Raw genomic sequence first — 20,869 nt, 5'->3', positions numbered from 1 at the left:
TTTGCATGGCAGCTGTCTGATATGCTCGAGATCCCTAGGGAGGTGATCGAGCACCACCTTGCTGTGCGCCCGGACGCACGACCACTGAGACAGAAGGTCCGGCGGCAGGCGCCCGAGCGTCAGGAGTTCATCCGGGAGCAAGTAAGCAAGCTCCTTGACGCCGGCTTCATCCGAGAAGTTCTCCACCCAAAGTGGCTGGTGAACCCAGTCATCGTCCCAAAGGCCAATGGCAAGCTCCACATGTGCGTCGACTACACCGACCTAAACAAGGCTTGCCCAAAAGATCCTTTTCCTTTACCCCGCATAGATCAAATTGTAGATGCAACTGTGGGGTGCGATCTTTTATATTTTTTAGATGCAAATTCTGGTTATCACCAAATCCGCATGCCCTAGAGGACGAAGAAAAAACTTCTTTTACCACTCCGGTGGGGACTTATTGTTATGTGTCAATGCCATTTGGTTTGCGCAACGCTGGGTCATCTTTCCAGCGCGCCGTGCGCATTACCCTTGATTCACAGGTTGGCCGCAACATCGAGGCTTACATCGACGATCTCGTGGTCAAATCCCGAGACCGCGCCACCTTGCTGGAAGATCTGGCCGAGACTTTCAACAGTCTTCGCACTACACGCTTGAAGCTCAACCCCGAGAAGTGTGTCTTCAGGGTGCCCGCGGGCAAGCTCCTCGGTTTCTTTGTCTCTAACCGAGGAATCGAGGCCAACCCAGAGAAGATTCGGGCCATCGAATAGATGCGACCCCCGGCTCGACTCAAGGAAGTCCAGCATCTCGCCGGCTGCATGGCGGCCCTGGGGCACTTTATCTCCAAGCTCGGGGAGTGAGGGCTCCCCCTCTTCAAACTCTTGAAGAAGACAGGTCACTTTGACTGGATACCGGAGGCCGAGCAGGCCTTCCACGACTTAAAGAAATACCTCACCTCACCGCCCGTACTGGTGGCCCCTTCCGAGGGTGAGCCTTTACTGCTCTACGTCTCGGCCACTCCTCAGGTCGTGAGCATGGTACTGGTGGTGGAACGTGATGAGTGCTTGGGGCAAGGTCCTGGGTCCCAGCTCCCAGCCACCCCCGAGCAGTCTCCAGTTCTCGCGGCTCCTCCCGACCAGGGAGTCGAGTCCAAGCTCTCAGCTCCTCTCGACCAGGGAGTCGACCCCGAGCTCTCGGTTCCTCCCGACCAGGGAGTCGAGCCCGAGCACTCGACCAGCCCTGACCACGCTGTTGAGCTCGGGGGTTGTGACAAGCCCTCGGGTGAAGCCACAGTCCGGGCCCGTCATGTACAGCGATCGGTGTACTTCGTCAGTGAAGTCCTCCGAGACGCCAAGACAAGGTACCCTCAAGCCCAGAAGCTGCTTTATGCCGTGCTCGTCACTTCCCGGAAGCTGCGCCACTACTTCCAGGCGCACAAGTTCTCGATGGTTACTACGTATCCACTGGGGCCAATCCTCCGGAACTGAGAAGGAACTGGGCGCATCGTCAAGTGGGCGGTGGAGCTGGCGGAGTTCGATCTGCACTTCATCAGTCGCTAGGCGATCAAGAGCCAGGCACTGTCTGACTTTGTGGCAGAGTGGATGCCCGTCCCCGAGATCAACCATGAAGAAATTTACGCATATCCCGGGCACGATGCGCCCGGGTACTGGGTTATGCACTTCGACGAATCCCTCACGCCGAAAGGCGCGGGGGCTGGAGTGGTTCTCACCTCCCCAACGGGTGAAGTACTCCGGTACGTCATGCAGCTGCATTTCCGAGCAACTAACAACATGGCGGAGTATGAGGGCCTCATCGTTGGCCTCCGAGCCGCGCTGGACCTTGGGATTCGTCGCCTACTGGTTAAGGGAGACTCCGAGCTGGTGGTCAACCAGGTGTCCAAGGAATACCAGTGCACGGATCCTCAGATGGCGGCGTACGTGGCGGAAGTCAGGAGGCTGGAGAGGCACTTCGATGGCCTGGAGCTGTGGTACATATCTCATCGCGACAACGCTCTGGCCGATGACCTCTCTCTCCTGGCCTCTTCCCGTGCACGCGTCCCTGCCGGAGCCTTTGAAGAAAGGCTCACACAGCCTTCCGTCCTGCCTGCCGACCAGGATGAAGGGGAACCCTCGAGCCTAGTTGAGGGGACCCAGGCGGCGCCCTCAGTGGGGAATCCCGTCAGGGTGCCGCCGCCCGGTGAGTGCGCTGCGCTTGCCGGTGGTTCTCAAGATGCCGGTGGTCGACGAGATCCGAGGGTACTTGAAAGAAAATATCCTCCCCGGGGATGATGCCTCTGTCGAGAGGATTGCACGGCAGTCCAAACGCTATGCCATAGTAGACGGGGGTCTCTACCGGCGCGGCACGGACGGTGTCCTGCTGAAATGCAAAACCCGGGCAGAAGGCGGTGAGCTTCTCACTGAGATCCACGAGGGCGAGTGTGGGGGCCATGCATCGTTCCGCACGCTGGTCGGGAAGGCCTTCTGGCAAGGTTTCTACTGGCCTACAGCTCTCCAGGACGCTTTCGAGTTGGTTCGGCGTTGCAGGGCATGCCAGTTCCACGCAAAGCAGATTCACCAGCCAGCTCAGGCTCTTCATACCATCCCCCTGTCATGGCCCTTCGCAGTCTGGGGGCTGGACATCCTGGGTCCATCCCCCCGAGCAATCGGGGGCTATGAGTATCTTTACGTCGCCATCGATAAATTCACCAAGTGGCCGGAGGCGGTTCCAGTCATCAAGGTTACCAAGAACACGGTGCTTCAGTTCATCCGCGGTATCACAAGTCTCTTCAGTGTCCCGAACAGAATCATCACCGATAATGGCACTCAGTTCACAAGTGCGCTGTTCAGGGACTACTGCGAGGACCTCGGCATCAAGCTCTACTTCACCTCTGTCGCTCATCCTAGGAGCAATGGGTAGGTCGAGCGTGCTAATGCTGAGATACTAAAGGGGCTCAAAACCCGGACCTACGACGTGATCGCAAAGCACGGGAAATGGTGGATCGACGAGCTACCTGCTGTGCTATGGGCCAACCGGACCACGCCAAGCCGCGCCACCGGGGAGACTCCTTTCTTCCTCGTGTACGGCGCTGAGGCAGTCCTCCCTTCCGAGCTCACTCTTGGCTCCCCTCGGGTGCATGCCTACTCCGAAGGCGAATAGGAACAGCAAAGGCGCGACGACGTCGACTACATGGAGGAGCGCCGGCGACGTGCCGCCGTCCAAACAGCCAGATACCAGCAGAGCTTGCGGCGCTATCATCAGCATCACATCCAGACCCGGTCACTCGAGGTTGGGGATCTAGTTCTCCAACGCGTTCAATCGCGCGAAGGAAGGAATAAACTGTCCCCCATGTGGGAAGGCCCCTTTACCGTGATCGGCGTTCCGCGACAAGGCTCGTTTCGGCTTGCTGCGGAGGATGGGCAGCCGCTCCCAAATGCGTGGAACATTGAGTACCTGCGCCAGTTCTATCCCTAGGTGGACATGTTTGTGCTCGGGCCAACCAGGCCGGGGGTCCCCTCCCGTCCAAGTTGGCCGGGGGCTACCACCAACCATGTAAGTCACCCAATCTTGTACCAAAATGGTCAATATATACTCTTATTTTCCAATTCTTATTTCAAATTTTATTTCCTCTCGGGAATCCATATGTTTAATCTGTCTGGTGAGATGCTCAATTGTGCGAGGAAAACATGCTCTCTCATTTTTCCCGTTGATAAAAGAATCCCGATTGGTATGCGCGCAGGCAGTTGCCGCTGACCTAAGTCTGTTGTGGTACGCTGTGGTGTCCGGTGCCATGGCAGTACCCCGAACATCACCGAGCCTCTAGGGTTCTCGGGTAATCCTACCGCTTGAGCAAAGAGTGGTCGGGACCGCCTAGACCCCAGGGGCAGGCTGTCGGTGCTCGATCTTGTCAGTCCTTCTCGGGCGCCACCGAAACATAGGACCTCTGGGTTATGTCTCTGTCTGTATACTTCGCCGGTCCGGGTATTCGAGAGGTCTCGGGTCAAAAGCGAGAGCAGTCTATAATGAGTACCGCACACCAGAGCACACCAAACAAAGAATCTTTCCCTATTTTCTTAAAACTTACAGATCAACAATCAAGAATAAAGCAGCTTGGCCGCAAGGGCCTCAGTGCCCAGGGCACTGCTCGAGCCTATAGGGTCCTCGGGCAGTCCTACCACTCGGGTGTGGGTAGTCGAGACTACCTAGCCCCTGGCTCCCTCTCATGCTTTCCAGTGCTCGGGCACTCCGTTCGAGGGAACCAAGTTCCTGGATACCCCGAGCTCGGAGCGCGCACCCCTCCTGGATCAGTCGGTCGAAAAACTGATAGCTGTCCGGTGAGTGGCTAAAGTCATACGAATTTACATTCTTATTTACTTAATAAACTATTTTTCTCAAGTTATCCTCGGGACCCTCCCATTCTAATCTGTTTGGCGAGATGGTCTCCTCGCGCACAAAACCCTGCCCACGTGTTCGCTTTTTCCGGAACGACAGAACAGACAGTAGTCAGGTGTACCGTACAAACAATGATGTTTGATCGAAGTCCTTCATGGTGGTCATAGTGTTCGGCCAGCTTGGCAGTACCCCGAGCACTACCGAGTCCCTAGGGTTCTCGGGTAATCCTACCGCTTGAGCAAAGAGTGATCGGGACCGCCTAGACCCTGGGGGCAGGCTGTCGGTGCTCGGTCTGGTCCGTCCTAGCCCGGACACCACCAAACCGTAGGGACTCTTGGTCGCATTTCCACACGCACGTGTCTCCGGTCTACTTGTTTGAGTGGTCGCAAAGTGGAAAAGTGTTCACTGGTCGTGGCGTGCTCTGTGCTGGATCGACCTATCTCCCGAGCAAGGAAGTTCATGCCTTTGTCTCTTGACTTAGTAGCTACGGACTCATGAGGGCTTGGGGGCTAAACGCGCGGATTGGTCTCGCTACTCGGACGATGAGTGGTCGGGGCTACTTCGCTCTCGGGGAAGGAAGGTCGGGCTCGGCCCGGCTAAGTACTTCTCGGGACATCAAGTGAAAAACGAAAAGACATCATCAAGCATTGAAACAAACATTGGAGTTGCGATCCCGAAGAAAGGCTTCTATTATATTAAAAAAGAACCATTCGGAGGGGATCACTACCATATTTACAACATGTCAAAAAACAAAAGCCTAATCTAAGTCGGTGGGCTCTGAAGGCGGCGAGGAGTCTTCGCTGCTGCTGCCGCTGCTCTGTTCTAGCGGCGGCTCCCGCGCAAAGCACGCTGCCACCTCGGCGGCGACGCCCCGGACAGCTTCCCGGGCAGCTCCTTCCTCGACCTCGACCACCCCCTGCCAGACCGGTTCCAGCGAGAAGGTGGGGTCTCGGCTCCGGTAGCAGGTAAGGACGTGCTCAGCCACTGCTTGGGCCAGAGCGCACCCCTCCCGGGATGCCAGCTCCTGCACAGTCCAGGGAAGAGCCTTCAGGTGCCAGCTGATCTCCTCGAAGATGAAGGCGAGGTGGCCGATGGTCTCTTGGTCCATCCCCTTCTCGTCCACGTTGATTCGCCCGAGCCCGGCCACCCTCACGGACCTCCGTGCCTGATGAAGGATGTCTCGCATCATCAGCTTCACGTTGGCCCGCTCGGCGACGATGGTTTTGAGCTCGTCCTTCGCGATCTGCAGCTGCTCCTCAAGGCTGATCCCCTCGGTCGCGCTGGTCGGGACGCCGCTGGTCACCGGGGCTTCGGCTTGTCGCCGCTTCACCTGCTCGACCAGGGCAGCAAGGGCCCGCTCCCGGGCAGCCAGCTCCACCCGAGCAGTAAGGGCCACCGACGTTGAGGCAACCTCCGCTTCACGCTGAGTAATCTGCTCCTCTCGGGCGTCCTGAGCCGTTGCTGTGATTTCGATGTCAATCTTGCGGATCGCGACCTCTTCCTCCCGACGGTGGACTTCGGCGCAACCCCGCTCGAGCTCGTCGTTCCGGCGGGCTAAATCTGCCCAGGCGGTCTGCACAGACTTCTCGTGTTGGCCGATGGCCTCCTTCCGTGCATGGACCAGCCGCTCCCGAGCAAGCACCTCCGCGGCCCGCCACCGCGATGCCTGCTCCAAGCGGTTGGCCTCCTCCTGCGCGGCGACAGCTTCTTCGCGCACCTCCTCTAGGGCCTCCCTCTCCTCGGCCACCGTGCGCATTGCCCTCTCGTGGGTTGCGCGGGCCGAGGCGATGCGGGCCTCCAAGAGACGGTCGACCTCTTCTAGGCGCCTCCTCTCCTCGACGAGGGCAGCATGGTCCCTCTCGAGCTCTGCTCGCTCCCCCACCACGGCCGCCTCCAACAGCTCGATCACCTCCCGGGCACTTCCAAGCACGTCCGGGAGGGGTTCTGCAGCCTGGCTGGACGACGGCCGGGCGCTGGGTCCCCTGTGAGCCATCTCAGCAGAGGCGCTCGGGGTCCCCGATGGTTGCCACGTCGGCGCTGCCCTCGCCGTGGCCACTTGCCCTGCCCTCGAAGTGCTCGGGGCAGGCTCGATCGGCGCCGGCTGCTCGGGCGCAGCCGCTGCCCTCGGCTCAGGGCAGGGCGGCGCCTGTGGCTCCGGTTCGGCCGGCGCGCTCGGCTCAGGCGCGAGCGCGCTCGGTTTCGGGGGCAGGGGCTGGCCTTGGTGCTTCTGGTCGCCTCTGGTCTCCGGTGGGGTCCTTGGGCGGCTTGAAAACCGAAAAGGTTAGCACCCCAACTTACATCCGGGCGAACACGCTCAGGAAAAGAAAGGAACTCACGTAGATTTTGTTCCGCGGTATTGCCACCGGGACTCTGGAATCTTAAATTTCGGGCCCTACGGCTTCGGCCCGAGGTCCGCCTTCCTCCTCTTCGGCAGGGGGCTCTGTCCCCCGGGCCGTTGAGGGGCCGCCGTAGAGCCCGCCTCCGATGGCGGGTCGACCCAGGCGCCCGCTGTAGCGCCGTCGGCACGGCCTTGGTCTTCGGGCTCCTGCGCCCTGGATCTGGCCTCCGTCGCGGACTCCGCGCCCGACGACTAGCAGCTCCGGCCTCCCTCCTTCGCACCGCCCGCCGCCGGCCGCTGCCGTGGAGGCGACGGCGACGACAAGGACGACGGCTGGGGCACGAACACCCAGGGGCGTTTTCCTTTGTCCCCTGGGGCCACCGCTCCGCTGTCGGCGGCCCCCCTACCGCCGGCCTGATGGCTGCTGCCTGCAGCAGCTCCATGGCCGGCCTGCGGCCTGCTGCCCATGGCGTCCCTGCCGCCGGCCTGCGTCCTGCCGCCCGCGGTGCCCCAGTCGCCGGTCTGCGGCCTGCCGCCCGCGGCGCCTCCGCCGCCGGTCCGCTACGCGCCACCCGTCTCTTCATTCACCCCGGGAATCTGGATAGTCCCGGGGTTCCGGCACCCCGGACGGTCGACCAGACCCTGGGCGTCGAACTCCGGCAGCGTCGCTTGCAGCTCCACCCGGCCTAGGTCCACGCAGAGTGCCAGCTGCTCTCGGGGCAGGACCGCCCGGGTGAGGTCTTCCACGTCGGTCACCACCTGCAGCAGGGCTGCCAGCGCCCCCTCATCCAGGTTCCTATCCTCGCCGATCTGGGTCCTGGTGATGTCGTTGGGGCCCGTGTACATCCAGCAAGGGCGGGCCCGTTCCCGCAGAGGATGTCTTCTCAAATGTGTATGAGCTTCCTTTGGAGTTTAGCACCTTCAAATGATCGAGTAGGTGGGTATTTATAGCCTCAAACCCAGCAACTAATCGTTGCTCAAATGGCTCAACTTTAATGTGAACACTGGATGATCCGGTGTAGACAATTGTACAAGCACTGAAACATCCGGTGTGTATAACCTTAGAAACTAGCCGTTAGAACCCCACTCAGAACCACTGTGAACACCGGACAATTCGGTGTAACTGCAACTCCATCACCGGACTATTCGGTGAGTTGACTTAGCCTAACCGAGCTAATCTCTTCACTTCTAGAAAATACTCTGGTATTGTCATTTCTTCATTGCCGGACTTTTTGGTATATTGATCTTCAACTCCATTGAAAAAAAATCCAATGTTCTGTTAATTGCTTCGGTGCTTTTACTCTTCTAACACCAGACCATCTGGTGAGGTAATCCTCACCCTGCGTTAGAAATACTCCGGTATTGCCAAAACTTTTATCATCGGACCATCTGGTGAGTTCATCAGGCTCTGGACAAAATATTCCAGTGAGTGTAAACTCCTCTGCACCGGATTATCTGGTGAGAATAATTTCTCTGGAACTTCTTCAATTTATAACTTCTTCATGTATTATATCTACGAGGCATATTAACATATATTTTTAACAAATATATTAATCCTAATAATATTATTATTAATTATTAAAATAATAATCATAATTTAATAGAACTATTTTTTATTACAACAACCTAGAGTAGGTTCCAAAATATCAGCCAGCAAACTGGAAGCAGAGGCAGGTTCTGGCACCCTGCTCTTCATTACCAAAAGTCTCACAAGAAGACATACATTTGCCAGCTGACGCGCACCAACGACGCACGGTTGGCCGGCCGTCGGAAGTCGGCAAAGCTCGGCTCGTACGGCGGAGAGTTAAAAAAAATCATATCTTCTAATCATCTATGGCATGGCAATTGGCAATCCCTGACCTACCTAGTACCTGAATATTGCTTTTGTTCGTAGCATCTTGAAAATCATATTTACACAGTTGGTTAAGGGTGTAGATGTATGTTGGTCATTCCAATTTAAATTTTGTTTATCAACTAAATATGTAGTTTCTCCAATATCTCTTTTAAAATCATACTCACACAGACAAAGGTAAGGAAGCAAGATTTGGCCTCAAAAGAACACATGTCAATGATATTTAGATGCTCTCAAAAGAACGGAGCAAGATTTGGCCTACATTTCGGCTTTGTCACTTGGAAAGGTTAATCTGTTCCCTGAAGAACATTTGCAGTGTACCATTACGTTGTGCGTGTGCTGTTGCTACCCTAGGTTGGGTAGGGTAGGGTAGGGTGGCTGCAAGATGCAAATGCCACTCACCATGGGGGCAGGACAAAAGGCACGCGCTGGTGATCGCTAGCTGCATTGTAGTAGATGCGGCCAACTGAGCCTTAGCGACGAAGGCTTCCAAAAAGTATCAACACAACAATTAGCAGCTGAGATTCCATTTATGCCCTAGCTACAATGGATTAATGGAATAATGATGGATCACCAGTTCTATTTCAGATATTTATATCTAGAAAAAAACAGTTTGTTGATTCAAGTGGATGCATTTACCTAGATAGTTTTGAAAGATCTAATATAATGTGTAACACAGTGAAAGGATTTCGGTTCATACATGGCATCAAAGGGCTTATTATGTTGTCAGCAAATTTTTAAGCACATCGAGGGCTCATATATCAGATCTATATATAATCACCCACTTTTCCACTGGCCACTGCTAATAATGTTGTTTCAAGAATTATGCAACTCAGTTTTCTCACAGAGTATAATATCATTTATATATTGGTCATGTGGGATAAACAATGTGGTCAAGCTTTTTTTAACTTTGACAATTAGTGTCACACAAAAATATTTTTATATTGATCATGTGGGAACAGTTGCATTGAATTTATTACGAAGGTACTTAATTCGAAATTTAAATTTCTACTCGCATATTGATGTGGATATTGAAGACCAACAATTGCAGGTTAAATTACAAATTGTCATATGTCTTTGAACAGATGTAATAGGATTAGTATCATAAATTTTTTGTAGCAATGCTCAGTACGTGAAAAACGGACATAGGAGACACAGTTTAGTGACGGGTTATTACGCGACCCGTCACTTATATCATCTCGGGTTGCACCAATTTATAGACACATCACTGATGCCAGATAATAGATGATGTGTCATAATATTACCTGTCACCAATAACATGAGTGACGGGTAATAACTAAACTGTCACTTATGATTTGGTCATAGGTGAAGGGTAACCCTGCAACAGTAATAAGTGATGAGCCATGTTATGACCCGTTACTTATAACTTGACAAAAGTGACGAGCCTCCCTGGATCAATTATAAGTGACGGGTTATAATTCAACCCGTCACTTATGACTCTTAATAGGTGATAGGTAACCTTATCACCCGTACCTATTAGTCAGCTCTGTTTTAAGAGCTGGCCGCACAGTAGCTGACGATTTTTACCGGTTCCTCTAGTATTCTCCAATAGCTTGTTGATTTGAAGTTTGAATTGGTGCTAGGACTTTGAAGGTTTGCATCTCCCCCTTTTCTCCTCCTTTCCTCTCCTCTAAACCAGTTTTCTTGTGCTTTGAGTTGTAATCGACTGTTTTGCATGTTTATCCAAAATCTTAGAACAAGTGAGTTGTATTTATGTTATATTTGATATTAGATTTACCCGATGTACCGCGAGATGTCACAGATCTAGTGTATTTGTAGGGAATTTTTAATCGCGTGCTTAACCACGAAATTAAGGTCATTGTTAATGAAGAATGAATATTTTTATATTAATTATAGATGACAGACAGAAGTTGGATGTACCTCAAGACCTGGACTTGTTCGGAGTACTTGAGCGGGGTGAAGCATTTCATGAGTGCTGCCTTGGCGGATTTGGAAGATCGTGGTAAAACGGCAATGTATTGTCCGTGTCGCGACTGCAGGAATGAAAAAAAGTTCTCGAAACCAAACAATATCCATGCACACAGGTCATGTGTGGATTTAAAGAGAATTATATATGTTGGAATAAACATGGCGAAAAAGGCCTTAACGAGGGAGAGATGGATCAGACCCTCCATACTGACAATGTGGATCAAAGACTTACACCCAGTGAAATGGATCATGATCTCAGAGATGATGACAAGTACCTTCGAGCTCAACCTGACTACGACGTGAAAGCCAACCGCAAGCTGACACACAAGACCGGGTACGCGGTAAGTGCTACCAAACAGATTACCAAATATTCTTTGTTGCTGTTTTTTTCTTTTCATCTAACAGTAAAGTTTATTTTCAGCAATGCCACCAACAACCACCGGACAACACCTGCGGATTCTATGCTGCGTGGAACATGCTCCTCACGCTTCAAGCAAAGAATATCAAATCCCCCGATGTAAGTCCAATACAAGATTGTTCGTGACTAATTTCGATAATTAGTGTAATTCCATGATAACATGATGTTGGTTACGGGTTAACTTATGCAGAAATACAATTGTATGTTTCTCGACACGGGTGCACTCCTGGATCGCTGAGTTCATGGTGTCCGAAATCATCAGTCCATAGGGCGAGTTCCACTATAGAAGCCCTAGGTTGTGAAGTCTTATGTAATTACAAGTTGGTCAGAACTTTGAAACATTTATGATTCTGTAATGAATTCATTTGAACTTTGTAATATTTACAATTCTGTGATGAAGCGAGTTCTTATACAAGTGTGTTTGTCGATATGTATTTGGATGTGTTGCTATTGTTTGCAGGGAGAAGATGACTGTCAAATCCTAACTACGTTTCAGGATGCAGCCAGGAAACAACTCATTCCTACAGAGCAAGAGACACATAACCGTCACTTATTAGACGATATAAGTGACGGGTGAAGAGGTCACCCGTCACCTATATGAAGCTATAAGTGACGGGTAACCTATTATACAATATAAGTGATGGATTAAGAGGTCACCCGTCACCTATATATTTCTCCACAGCACATGGGAGATATTTATAGATGATGGGTAACAGTTATTACCTATCGCTTTTATTCATCATTAGTAACGGATCCGTACCCGTCTCTAATGACTCATCATCAATGACATATTTAGAGTGACGGTCATCACCCATGACTATAATCATTTGTCACCTATATCTGTTTTTTACGTAGTCTCTTGAAACCATTAAGTTCCTGTTACTGCAAAGTCAGTCTATCTTTTACACGCCTTTCAACTCTTGGATGCTACTGGGTTTGAAAAAATGACCAGTCTTTGAATAGGAGAAAAGTACTCGACAATGACAAGCAAACACTCGAAGCTGCAAACTCAATCTAGCACAGTTGCAAGTTGCAGCTCCATATATAAGCGCACAAGATATTTCACCAAATCCTCAAAAAGAGGCAAATCAACTCATGGCAACTTGCACAACTGTTGCGCATATATGGGCAAGCTAGCTACTAGCTTGGATCCATGGAACCCATGATTGGGACCATGACACAAAACATCATCAACTTTTATGGATGATGCAACACATATTGCATTGGGTGTCTCTGTCACTTTACCTTGCCTACGCATCATCTTTTGTTACCACTTTTGCTTTAATCGATCAGCAGCCTTGAATCGATGCATGTTGGTTACTTTCTGCTTGTTTCTGCCCCTCCTTTTCTCAGTGCATGCCCATAATTCCTGGCTACCATTCATGTAACTTTGCATCCATGTGATGCTGAAGCTTCCTGGAAGAAGAAGATTATGGTGATGAACCATTTCAATCTCATCTCACCACCCCTATATATACCCATGAAACCCTTCAGAGCAAACTCCATGTCAAAGCACCCTAGTACATGCATTGCATGCATGCATGCAGTTGCACGTACACTACTAACTAGGTAGCGCCAGCCACTAGTAGCGATCAACAGCAGCACCAGTTGATCTCTCATTTGTGCACTGTGTCGATCAACTAAGCTGCGTTTCTTGATCATTTGGAGAAGATGAAGAAGGCGTCCAAGTACTTGAAGCAGCTCTTCTCCGCCATTGTCGCGGCGGTGAAGGCGAGGTCCACGGCGATGGGCACCAAGGCCAACTCCCTGAGGACGCGCCTCATCGTCCTCGGCATCATGCGCAACAAGAAGCTCCTGGTCAGCGCCATCCAGAGCAAGATCCACGCCATCATGAGCGGCGGCGGCCAGGGCGGCTACGCCAATGCGGTGGCCAGCCACTACGGCGGCGGGGATGAAGGCGCGAGCCGTGGTGCAGGCAAGCATGCCGAACTTCTCGCCGGCGGAGGCAGAAAGGCCGCGGTGCTGCAGAGCCTGCCGAGCTTCGTCGTGGAGCAGGAGACCAGGGCCATCGTGCTGCTCAGCAGCCTGCCGAGCTTCGCCTTGGAGCGGGACGGCGGCGCCGGCCTCGCGAGCTCACCGCTGGCCGGCGAGGAGGAGGTCCACGACCACTACGGCGTGGACGGCGAGAAGCAGCTCATTGCGAACGCGGGGTCGGCGATCGAGCTGGCGCGCGGCGCGGCGGAGGGTTGCGGCGCGGAGTTCAGGCTGGAGGATGAGATCGACCGCGTCGCCGACGTGTTCATCCGGAGGTTCCACGACCAGATGAAGCTGCAGAAGCTCGAGTCCTTCAAGAGGTTCTGCGAGATGCTCGAGAGGGGCGCCTGAATATCATTCAGTGGATCAATTATTAACTGGTCTTGCGCCGCATGGTAATGGTTGATCTAATTAAATAATTAAGGAAGAGTCTGGGGGATGTAGTTACTTAGAATAAATGACAAGAAATTGAGTTTGTTTCTTGGAGTGAAGTCGGAGGTATTTGAGTTGGAATGTACTCATGCTCCTTTTTAAGGGAGAATTGATGTACTCGATCAAGTTGTATAACGGCCATAAAAATGCGGGTTCCTATGTCCCGTTCAGAACGCATGTTGTTTTTTCCCCAATTCTACGGAAATTGAGCTGACTGCTTACTGTAGAATTCCTGTGAAAATCCCGCATTCCAATTGTCTTGAAGTGGTAAACCTACTTTCGTATTTTAGATGCGTGCCCTGTCACGCTCTCTAGCTCCCATTCAAGAGACAGAACCCCCCACCCCAAGTATCACGAGATGGGTTGTGCGACAGATTAGTCACAGGCTCACAGCCACCGTACTAAAGGCAGAATTACCTGATGTTACCACTACACGAATTATTTCCAAGCGCCCTAAAAAATTGATTATTTCCAAGCGCCCTAAAAAAGGGGATCATTTCCAACCTTTAGAACTTTGTATCTTTAGGTTTTTGACCATCCAATTCGCGATCCGTTTTAAACCATCTTGTTTCACAAAACATGGCTTCAAAAATATAAATCCATGGTGTATATATTTTGACTTCACCTGGTCAAATATCTTGAATTGTTGCCGTACAATATTTGAGGTGCTTCAGTTGCAATTTTCAATAGTGGGATCCGGGGGATCCTGTTTGTGATCAATCAATATTTTCGTTATTCAATTACTTGATGTACCACGTCATCGTTCTATGAGCATCCTATCATTAGCCAATCACAGAATGCCCTAGATTAGCCCATATTAGACTAGTCTAAAAATGATTAAACAGTTCCACAATAGATGCAAGTACTTGCAGAAACTGCTGAAGTTTTCTTTTGTGAAAGGAACAAATAAAGTGCCTGAACACTCAACTTACACATTTGAAATCTAGACACTTTAAGAAAGGCACACTAAAATTGTCGAAAATATCAGGCCACCCATTCGTTCTCAAAAAGGATTACTATTCCATTCGATTCAACCATGCAGCATTCCACCACTGCTTGCCTTAGTAGAACTTGTTGCCCATGTCGAATTTGCGTTCCAACAAATGAGCAGGTACTGATGATGATATTTGTTTCATGGAAGGGGCCAAATTATATGGTTTCTACCAATAGAAATACCGAAATAAGGGAGTGAAGAATTTCCAATTTTAACCTGAACTATAGAAACAAATAAAAATGGAACCAGATTCTTCAACAGCTAAAAAAGTACAGGATGGCATGTGCCTTGTCCACAGGATTTTTACACAATGGCTGAAGGCCCAGTGCAATGGCGCTAGACACGAAATAAGAGTGGATCACTTCCAACATCAGACAAATTCACCACCTCTTCCGATATAGGATCAAATACTATTTTGTAAGAAGTTCTCAGAAACTCGTATTTTACATCATATCATCAACTTTCACCTTTTAGTATTACAAATAGAAGTAGTTTTCTCTCGGAGGAAAGTACAAACCAACCGAAATAACAGCAGAAACAAATTAGACATTTTCCTTATATCAACTTCACAGAACTACAAAATAAATTAACTCAAGTTTTGTTCCAGTATTCTATTTCATCCCAAGTTCACAACTACAAAAGTAATTCCTGGATTGGTTGCCAAAGAATGGTACCTTTAATATTCAGCACAACCAGAGGCAAAGTGGCAAGCTCAATTTCATCATAGGCCAAGTAGGATACCAAACGCATATGCCAGAAAGTTGATGCAGTGGACGTATGGGAATATCTAGTCAAATTACTTTTTAAGCGAAAACTTGAACCCTGAGAACATTTTAGGAACCCGCTATATATGCAGTACTCCATATACTATACCCTTAATTTGTTTAAGAATTTTGACGTTGATTTGATGCTTAAACCAAACCAAAATGATAATTTTCAGCAGATATGTCACCATGGCCTCACTAGTGGCAGATTTCATGCATGCAGTTGTAATCTATAATCAGCTTTTGCCAAACACCGATACCAGCCGAAGTCCACTATCACTGCAATAAGCTGCACAAGCAGCACAACAAACTTTGATTTTCTCCCGTTCTCTACATGTTCACATAAAACCATAAACCATAATCTAGCCATGTAGGGAATTGAGAAATTATCCGATCACATAAAAATAGAGTAGCAGTAAGATTGACTAAATCAATAGCCAGTTGAACTGCGAATTCATTCAACCGATTGGTGAATTTTGTTTCTGTTTCGATATTAAACAACTGGTGTTGTAAATTTAGAGAATTGTTTATCCATAAAACTATGGACATTCAGCAGCTTTACAAACAACATCACTATAATCTACATTAAACAGTCCACAACATTTCACGGTTTCACCACAAGATATGTTGACAAGATCTACTAAACCTATATCAAACTAAAAAAGAAAAAGGAGTTTACTATTTTTTTTATCACAAATAGAATTAACAGTAAATCTTGACTAAACTGAGAATAGAGGTAATCAATTACTGCTGTAAGCAAAAGGCAGAAATTAACAGTACATTTTCTTTTGACAGAATCAACCAATACATTACTGACGGAAGCATTTGCTGGAAACAATACAAAGATAAATATAACAAAATTCCTGGGAGTTGAACTTGGATGCACCACAAACTGAATATCATCCAACTTGTACTATAAAAAGCACAAGTGTAATTCCTCAATGACATATAAGTACAGTGTACAGTCCCTATCAAATGTGAATGGGGACTTGGTTTTAGAATGCACAAGTTTGTCAGCGTAACTAAGGCATGATTAATGGTAGAGGAAAAAACTATGGCATGCTTAATTGCTTACTTACATGTGAAAGGCCTGAACAAAATATTAGAAACCGATCTGTGGCAGATGGGAAAGAAGATCAGTAGGAGGCTAACATGAGATTGTGTGTTCTTTTGTTCCTTGTCCTAGTATGATGTCAGAAAGCTGATGCCAAGCATCATACTCCATGGTATATAAATGAGAACACGTCAAGTCTACATTAGTATGAAATGTGTCAATGACATGACAACATATACACTGAAGTCGATCTGTTCGATATTTGGGCAATCAACATGTTAATAATTTAACCCGTATACATCAGAACCCCAACAGGCATTAGCATTCTGCTGATTGTATGACAGACTGGTAAGTGGTAACATGTTCTAGTTTGAATTTTGTCTTCCCGTACCTGTATTTTTGGATCTTAGCTAACTAATGCAAATGTGCAACTGTCCCATCAGTTCATTGTATTTTGTCTTCTACATATTTCCTATATCAGTATTTTGTCTTCCAGTATATTTGTTTTTTTTTTGAAAGGAAAACAGTAAGTGAAGACCCAACTGTGGTAAATATATTATATATAACAAGGGAGAAAAACAAATGAGAGGAAAAAACAGAGAGACCTAGACTAGAAGAGAGAGAAAACTATACAAGAGAGGAGAGCCAGAGGACACCAGCAATTTCAAAGGCTCACTGACCCTATTTAACTGTAAAAAAAATTCAAAAGTGAAACAATCCTTTCATCCAAGGAAGGAAGGCCTGACATTTCTAAAAATAAGGTTGTTTCTCTGCTTCCAGATGCTCCAAGTAGCGATAATATAGATCTGCTAAAGAAGGGCTTCTGAAAATCTTTTGTAGCCTTTTGCATCATCATGAAGAATTGAAGATTGAGGTCCCAAGGCATCTGGATAAAGTACAAACAGTTGGTAGTAAAGGGGCAAGAGAAAAAGAGATGAAAACGGTTTATTCATAGTTACTAGTACACATCATATAATTGTAGTTCTTTCCTTCAATCTTAAGTCTTTTCCTTTTTAGAATGTTTCTGGTATTGAGTCTGTCCATTAGCAGTAACCATGTAAAAACTTTGAGTTTCCTGCTACAAGTAGCCTTCCAGATCCAGCATTGGGGAGGTGGCAGTTGGATGTTTCTAAAAGGGTAGTTGTAGAATTTCTTTGTTGTGTATGTACCATTTCCCCAAATATAGTGCCATTCATCGTTCTAGTTTGAGTCTTGAGGAGATTTCGTTTAGTATGCAACACTACGAGATCCTGCAAAGCTTGTTTTGAGAGAGGGATATGAAAGTGTTTGTGAATGGATATGTCTTCTCTGAAGGCAGCCATTGAAAAATGCTCATTCTTGGCATAAGAAAACAGTCTGGGCAACTAATACTTAAGCAAGACATCGCCCCAAAGATCCAACAAAAGCAAAGCTATTTGACCATTGCCAAGACTACAGCAGGATATGCCCCAAAAGTGGTCTACAAACTTAAGGATGCCTTTCCACCAAATGGAGCTCTGTTATTGGCAACATGAGGCACTGAGTGGTTGGTGTAATAGGTATTCCAGATTAGTTGAACCTAAGCGAGGTTCTGCTTGTTGTAGAATTTGTGAAGATACTTCAAGAGAAGAGCTTCATTTTGCAATTGAAGATTGACCACTCCCAAACCTCCATTTCTTTTTAGCCTACAAACCTTTTCCTAGGCCACCAGGGGTTTCTTAGAGATGTTTATATCCGAACCACGCCACAAACATTGTCTTCTAGGTCTGTCGATACTTTGAATAACTCCATAGGGTAATTTGAGGGTGCACATAGAGTATGTTGGAAGAGTTGACAGTACCGAATTCACTATTTCTAACCTACCAGCCATTGTAAGGAAGTTGAAGATAGCAGATAATCTTCTTTCCACATTGTTCATGAGTGGGGAATGATCCTCAATTTTTGGGCAGGTGGTCCCGAGAGGTAGGCCAAGATAAGTAAAAGGGAGCTTGCCAAAAGAATATCTAAAGACTCTAGCCAATTGAGAAGCTCTTCCATTATCAATACCGATAGGAACTAGACATAATTTATCAAAGTTGACCTTCAGTCCAGTGGAGGCAATGATGGAAGTAAGAATCTCCTTCAAGCAGAATCTGCATACTGTAAATTAGAATAATCTTGGATAGCTCCTTTTGAGAGCCATTCAAGAACAACAAGGTATCATCTGCATATTGTAAAATTGGAAAATCTTGGTCCACTGTCATCTGAATAGGCATGGAGATGATACCATTTGTGCGGGCATTGTTGATGATACACTGAAGGAGGTTTGCTGCAAGAACAAAAAGAAGGGGTGAAAGGGGGTCCCCTTGCCTTATGCCCCGTTTCTGCACCTAAAGGATTTCCTTGGTGCACCATTGAGAAGCACAACTGAGGGGGCAGTATTCAGGATATTCTCCATCCAATTGATCCATCGTTGGCTAAAGCCAAGCTATGGAAACATAAGAAGAATGACACTGTGTTCCACAATGTCAAAGGCTTTTTTCAAAATCAAGTTTCAAAATGACAATTTCATTTTTTGAATGATGGCATTGGTGTAAATATTCATATGCCCAGGCAAGGCAATCTTAGATGGTTCTCGATTTGATGAAACCATATTGATTCTTGTGGATTAAAGGAATGATCACTCTTTGAAATCTATTAGCAAGTAGCTTGGTAATCAACTTTATACTAATGTTGAGCAGAGAAATAGGCATATAATCTTTCACTGCCACCGGTTTTTTTTTTGGATCAGAATGATGAAAGAACTGTTTATAGCTTGGAGGTCAATGGAGCCATGATAAAAGTCCTCACACAGCGAATAAAAGTCATCATTGATAACATGCTAATATTTCTTAATGAACAAGCCATTGAACCCATCTAGCCCTGGGGATTTATCTGAGGACATTTCTTTGATGACCATGCCAATTTCCAGCTTGGAAAAAAGGATTAGAGAGAGGCTTTCAAGATGTTCAAAGGACTGGACAGGATCATTTAGGTTAAACCACATTTTTGGGCTGCTTCAGGAACCCATTCTAGACTTGAATGTATTATACAACACTGCGGCATTTTCCTCATGGTTACTAACAAGCCTTCCCTCATGAGGTTTAAGAAAGGTAATTATGTTTTTCCTGAATCTTTCGGTAGCTACAGCATGGAAGAATTTGGTTATTTCATCACCAAACTTCACCCATCTGATGGAGCACCTTTTCTCCAATATTTATTTTTGCAATGCAGGAGCTTTAGGATATGCCTTTTGAGGATCATTCTGAAGTTTTTCTCTTGAATGGATAGAGGTCTAATCTCTTCAATCTTATCCAACACCATAAGGACACCATTACAATCAGTAATCATAAGATTTAACTAGTAAAGACTTTTGCTCCATCTCTTGAGAACCCTCCTTAACAACTTGAACTTGTCTGATATTCTCTTTGCACTATTAGATTCTCTAACGGGAGTCACCCAAACACTACCTACAATCTCCATGAAACCAGGTTGCTCAGCCCAAAAGTTTTTGAACCTGAAAATCTGTGCTCTTGGAATATTTGTTCCAATTTGAACAAAACAAGGAATATGATCTGAAGTAGGCTTTGAAAGGGGGAGAAGGAGGGTGTTTGGAAAGTCTACAAACCAGTTGGTGGAGGTGAAGCACCAATTGAGTTGCTCAAGGAGAGAGTCGTGTTGCATGTTACTATAGGTGAACTTTCTTCCTTTCAAAGGGATTTCCATGAGACCCAGGTTGCCAATAAACTCAATGAAAGCTTCAATGTTGCTTAGGTCCCCCCCCCCCCCAGCTTGTTTCAATCATCTAAGGATGTATATAGATTAAAATCACCTATAAGCAGGTAGTTTTCCACATCATCTATATCAAGCTCATTCAAACAGGTGAGAAACTCTACTCTCTCAGGGGTACTGCAGGGACAATATATGTTCATTAGAAACCAGTGTTCACTAGTGAAGGTAGATGTGAAAGCCATAGTCACATTGAAAGAAGATGAGAAAATGACATTTCCAATAAAGCGGGCACCAATCTAGGCCACAAGGAGGCCACCTGAAGCACCAATTGAGGGGACAAATGCAAATTTGTTAAATCTTTTAGGAGCAAACTTCTTTAGGATTGAGATATCGATCAAATCCATTTTTGTTTCTTGGATGCAGAAGATGGAGCAGGAACTTTCCTCAATTTTGTCTTTCAAAGCTAACCACTTGGTCTCAGCATTTAACCCTCTGATATTCTAGTTAACATGTTCAAAGTTTTCTTTTGGCTATTCATGAGGTACATGGTTTGGGCGTGGGCTCTAATGTTCTGACCGTAGGTCCAAAACAAGCTACAAACGATCCCCAAGAAGTCCTGCTGGGAACCATCCACCACAGAAGCAAATACACTGAAGGCGTCAGGCAGGGGTACCAGAAAGGAGGCCATGAAAGCACAAGAAAGTGAAGGCCCTCCCAAACATTCAGATTGAACAAAGATCCAACAACATAACGAAACAAAGTATCACATACCAGATGTCCAAAACACAATCGGAGTTTAATCACCATAGAACTGAACCTTTCCATCATACAACACTTCCTAAAGTTATGTTTATCCATTACAAAAGAACTAAGGGTCGACAACAACTAGCTACCCCTCCACAAACACTTTCATCCCAGGATCTAGCAGCCGCTCTTGGTCACCTGTTTAAGGGGTAAGCCTCATGCCTCCACTGCCAC

General features: G+C 47.7%; 1 protein-coding gene across 1 annotated transcript; it reads left to right on the top strand.

Moving 5' to 3' along the window:
- The first annotated feature begins 12,407 nt into the window (after positions 1–12,407).
- Positions 12,408–13,544, top strand: LOC133917509 (uncharacterized). The gene has a single exon (XM_062361395.1). The coding sequence runs from the start codon at positions 12,595–12,597 to the stop codon at positions 13,267–13,269; it is 675 nt and encodes a 224-aa protein (XP_062217379.1). The 5' UTR covers positions 12,408–12,594; the 3' UTR covers positions 13,270–13,544.
- Positions 13,545–20,869: the final 7,325 nt, after the last annotated feature.

The sequence above is a fragment of the Phragmites australis genome, chromosome 5 (genome assembly GCF_958298935.1).
Source record: "Phragmites australis chromosome 5, lpPhrAust1.1, whole genome shotgun sequence".
Lineage (NCBI taxonomy): Eukaryota > Viridiplantae > Streptophyta > Magnoliopsida > Poales > Poaceae > Phragmites > Phragmites australis.
Note: the sequence above shows the minus strand (reverse complement) of the source record. Positions and strands in the feature narration are given on the sequence as shown.

Bases quoted from the DNA above. Each gene is read 5' to 3' on its own strand.
- LOC133917509 (XM_062361395.1), top strand. From the start codon at position 12,595: ATGAAGAAGGCGTCCAAGTACTTGAAGCAGCTCTTCTCCGCCATTGTC.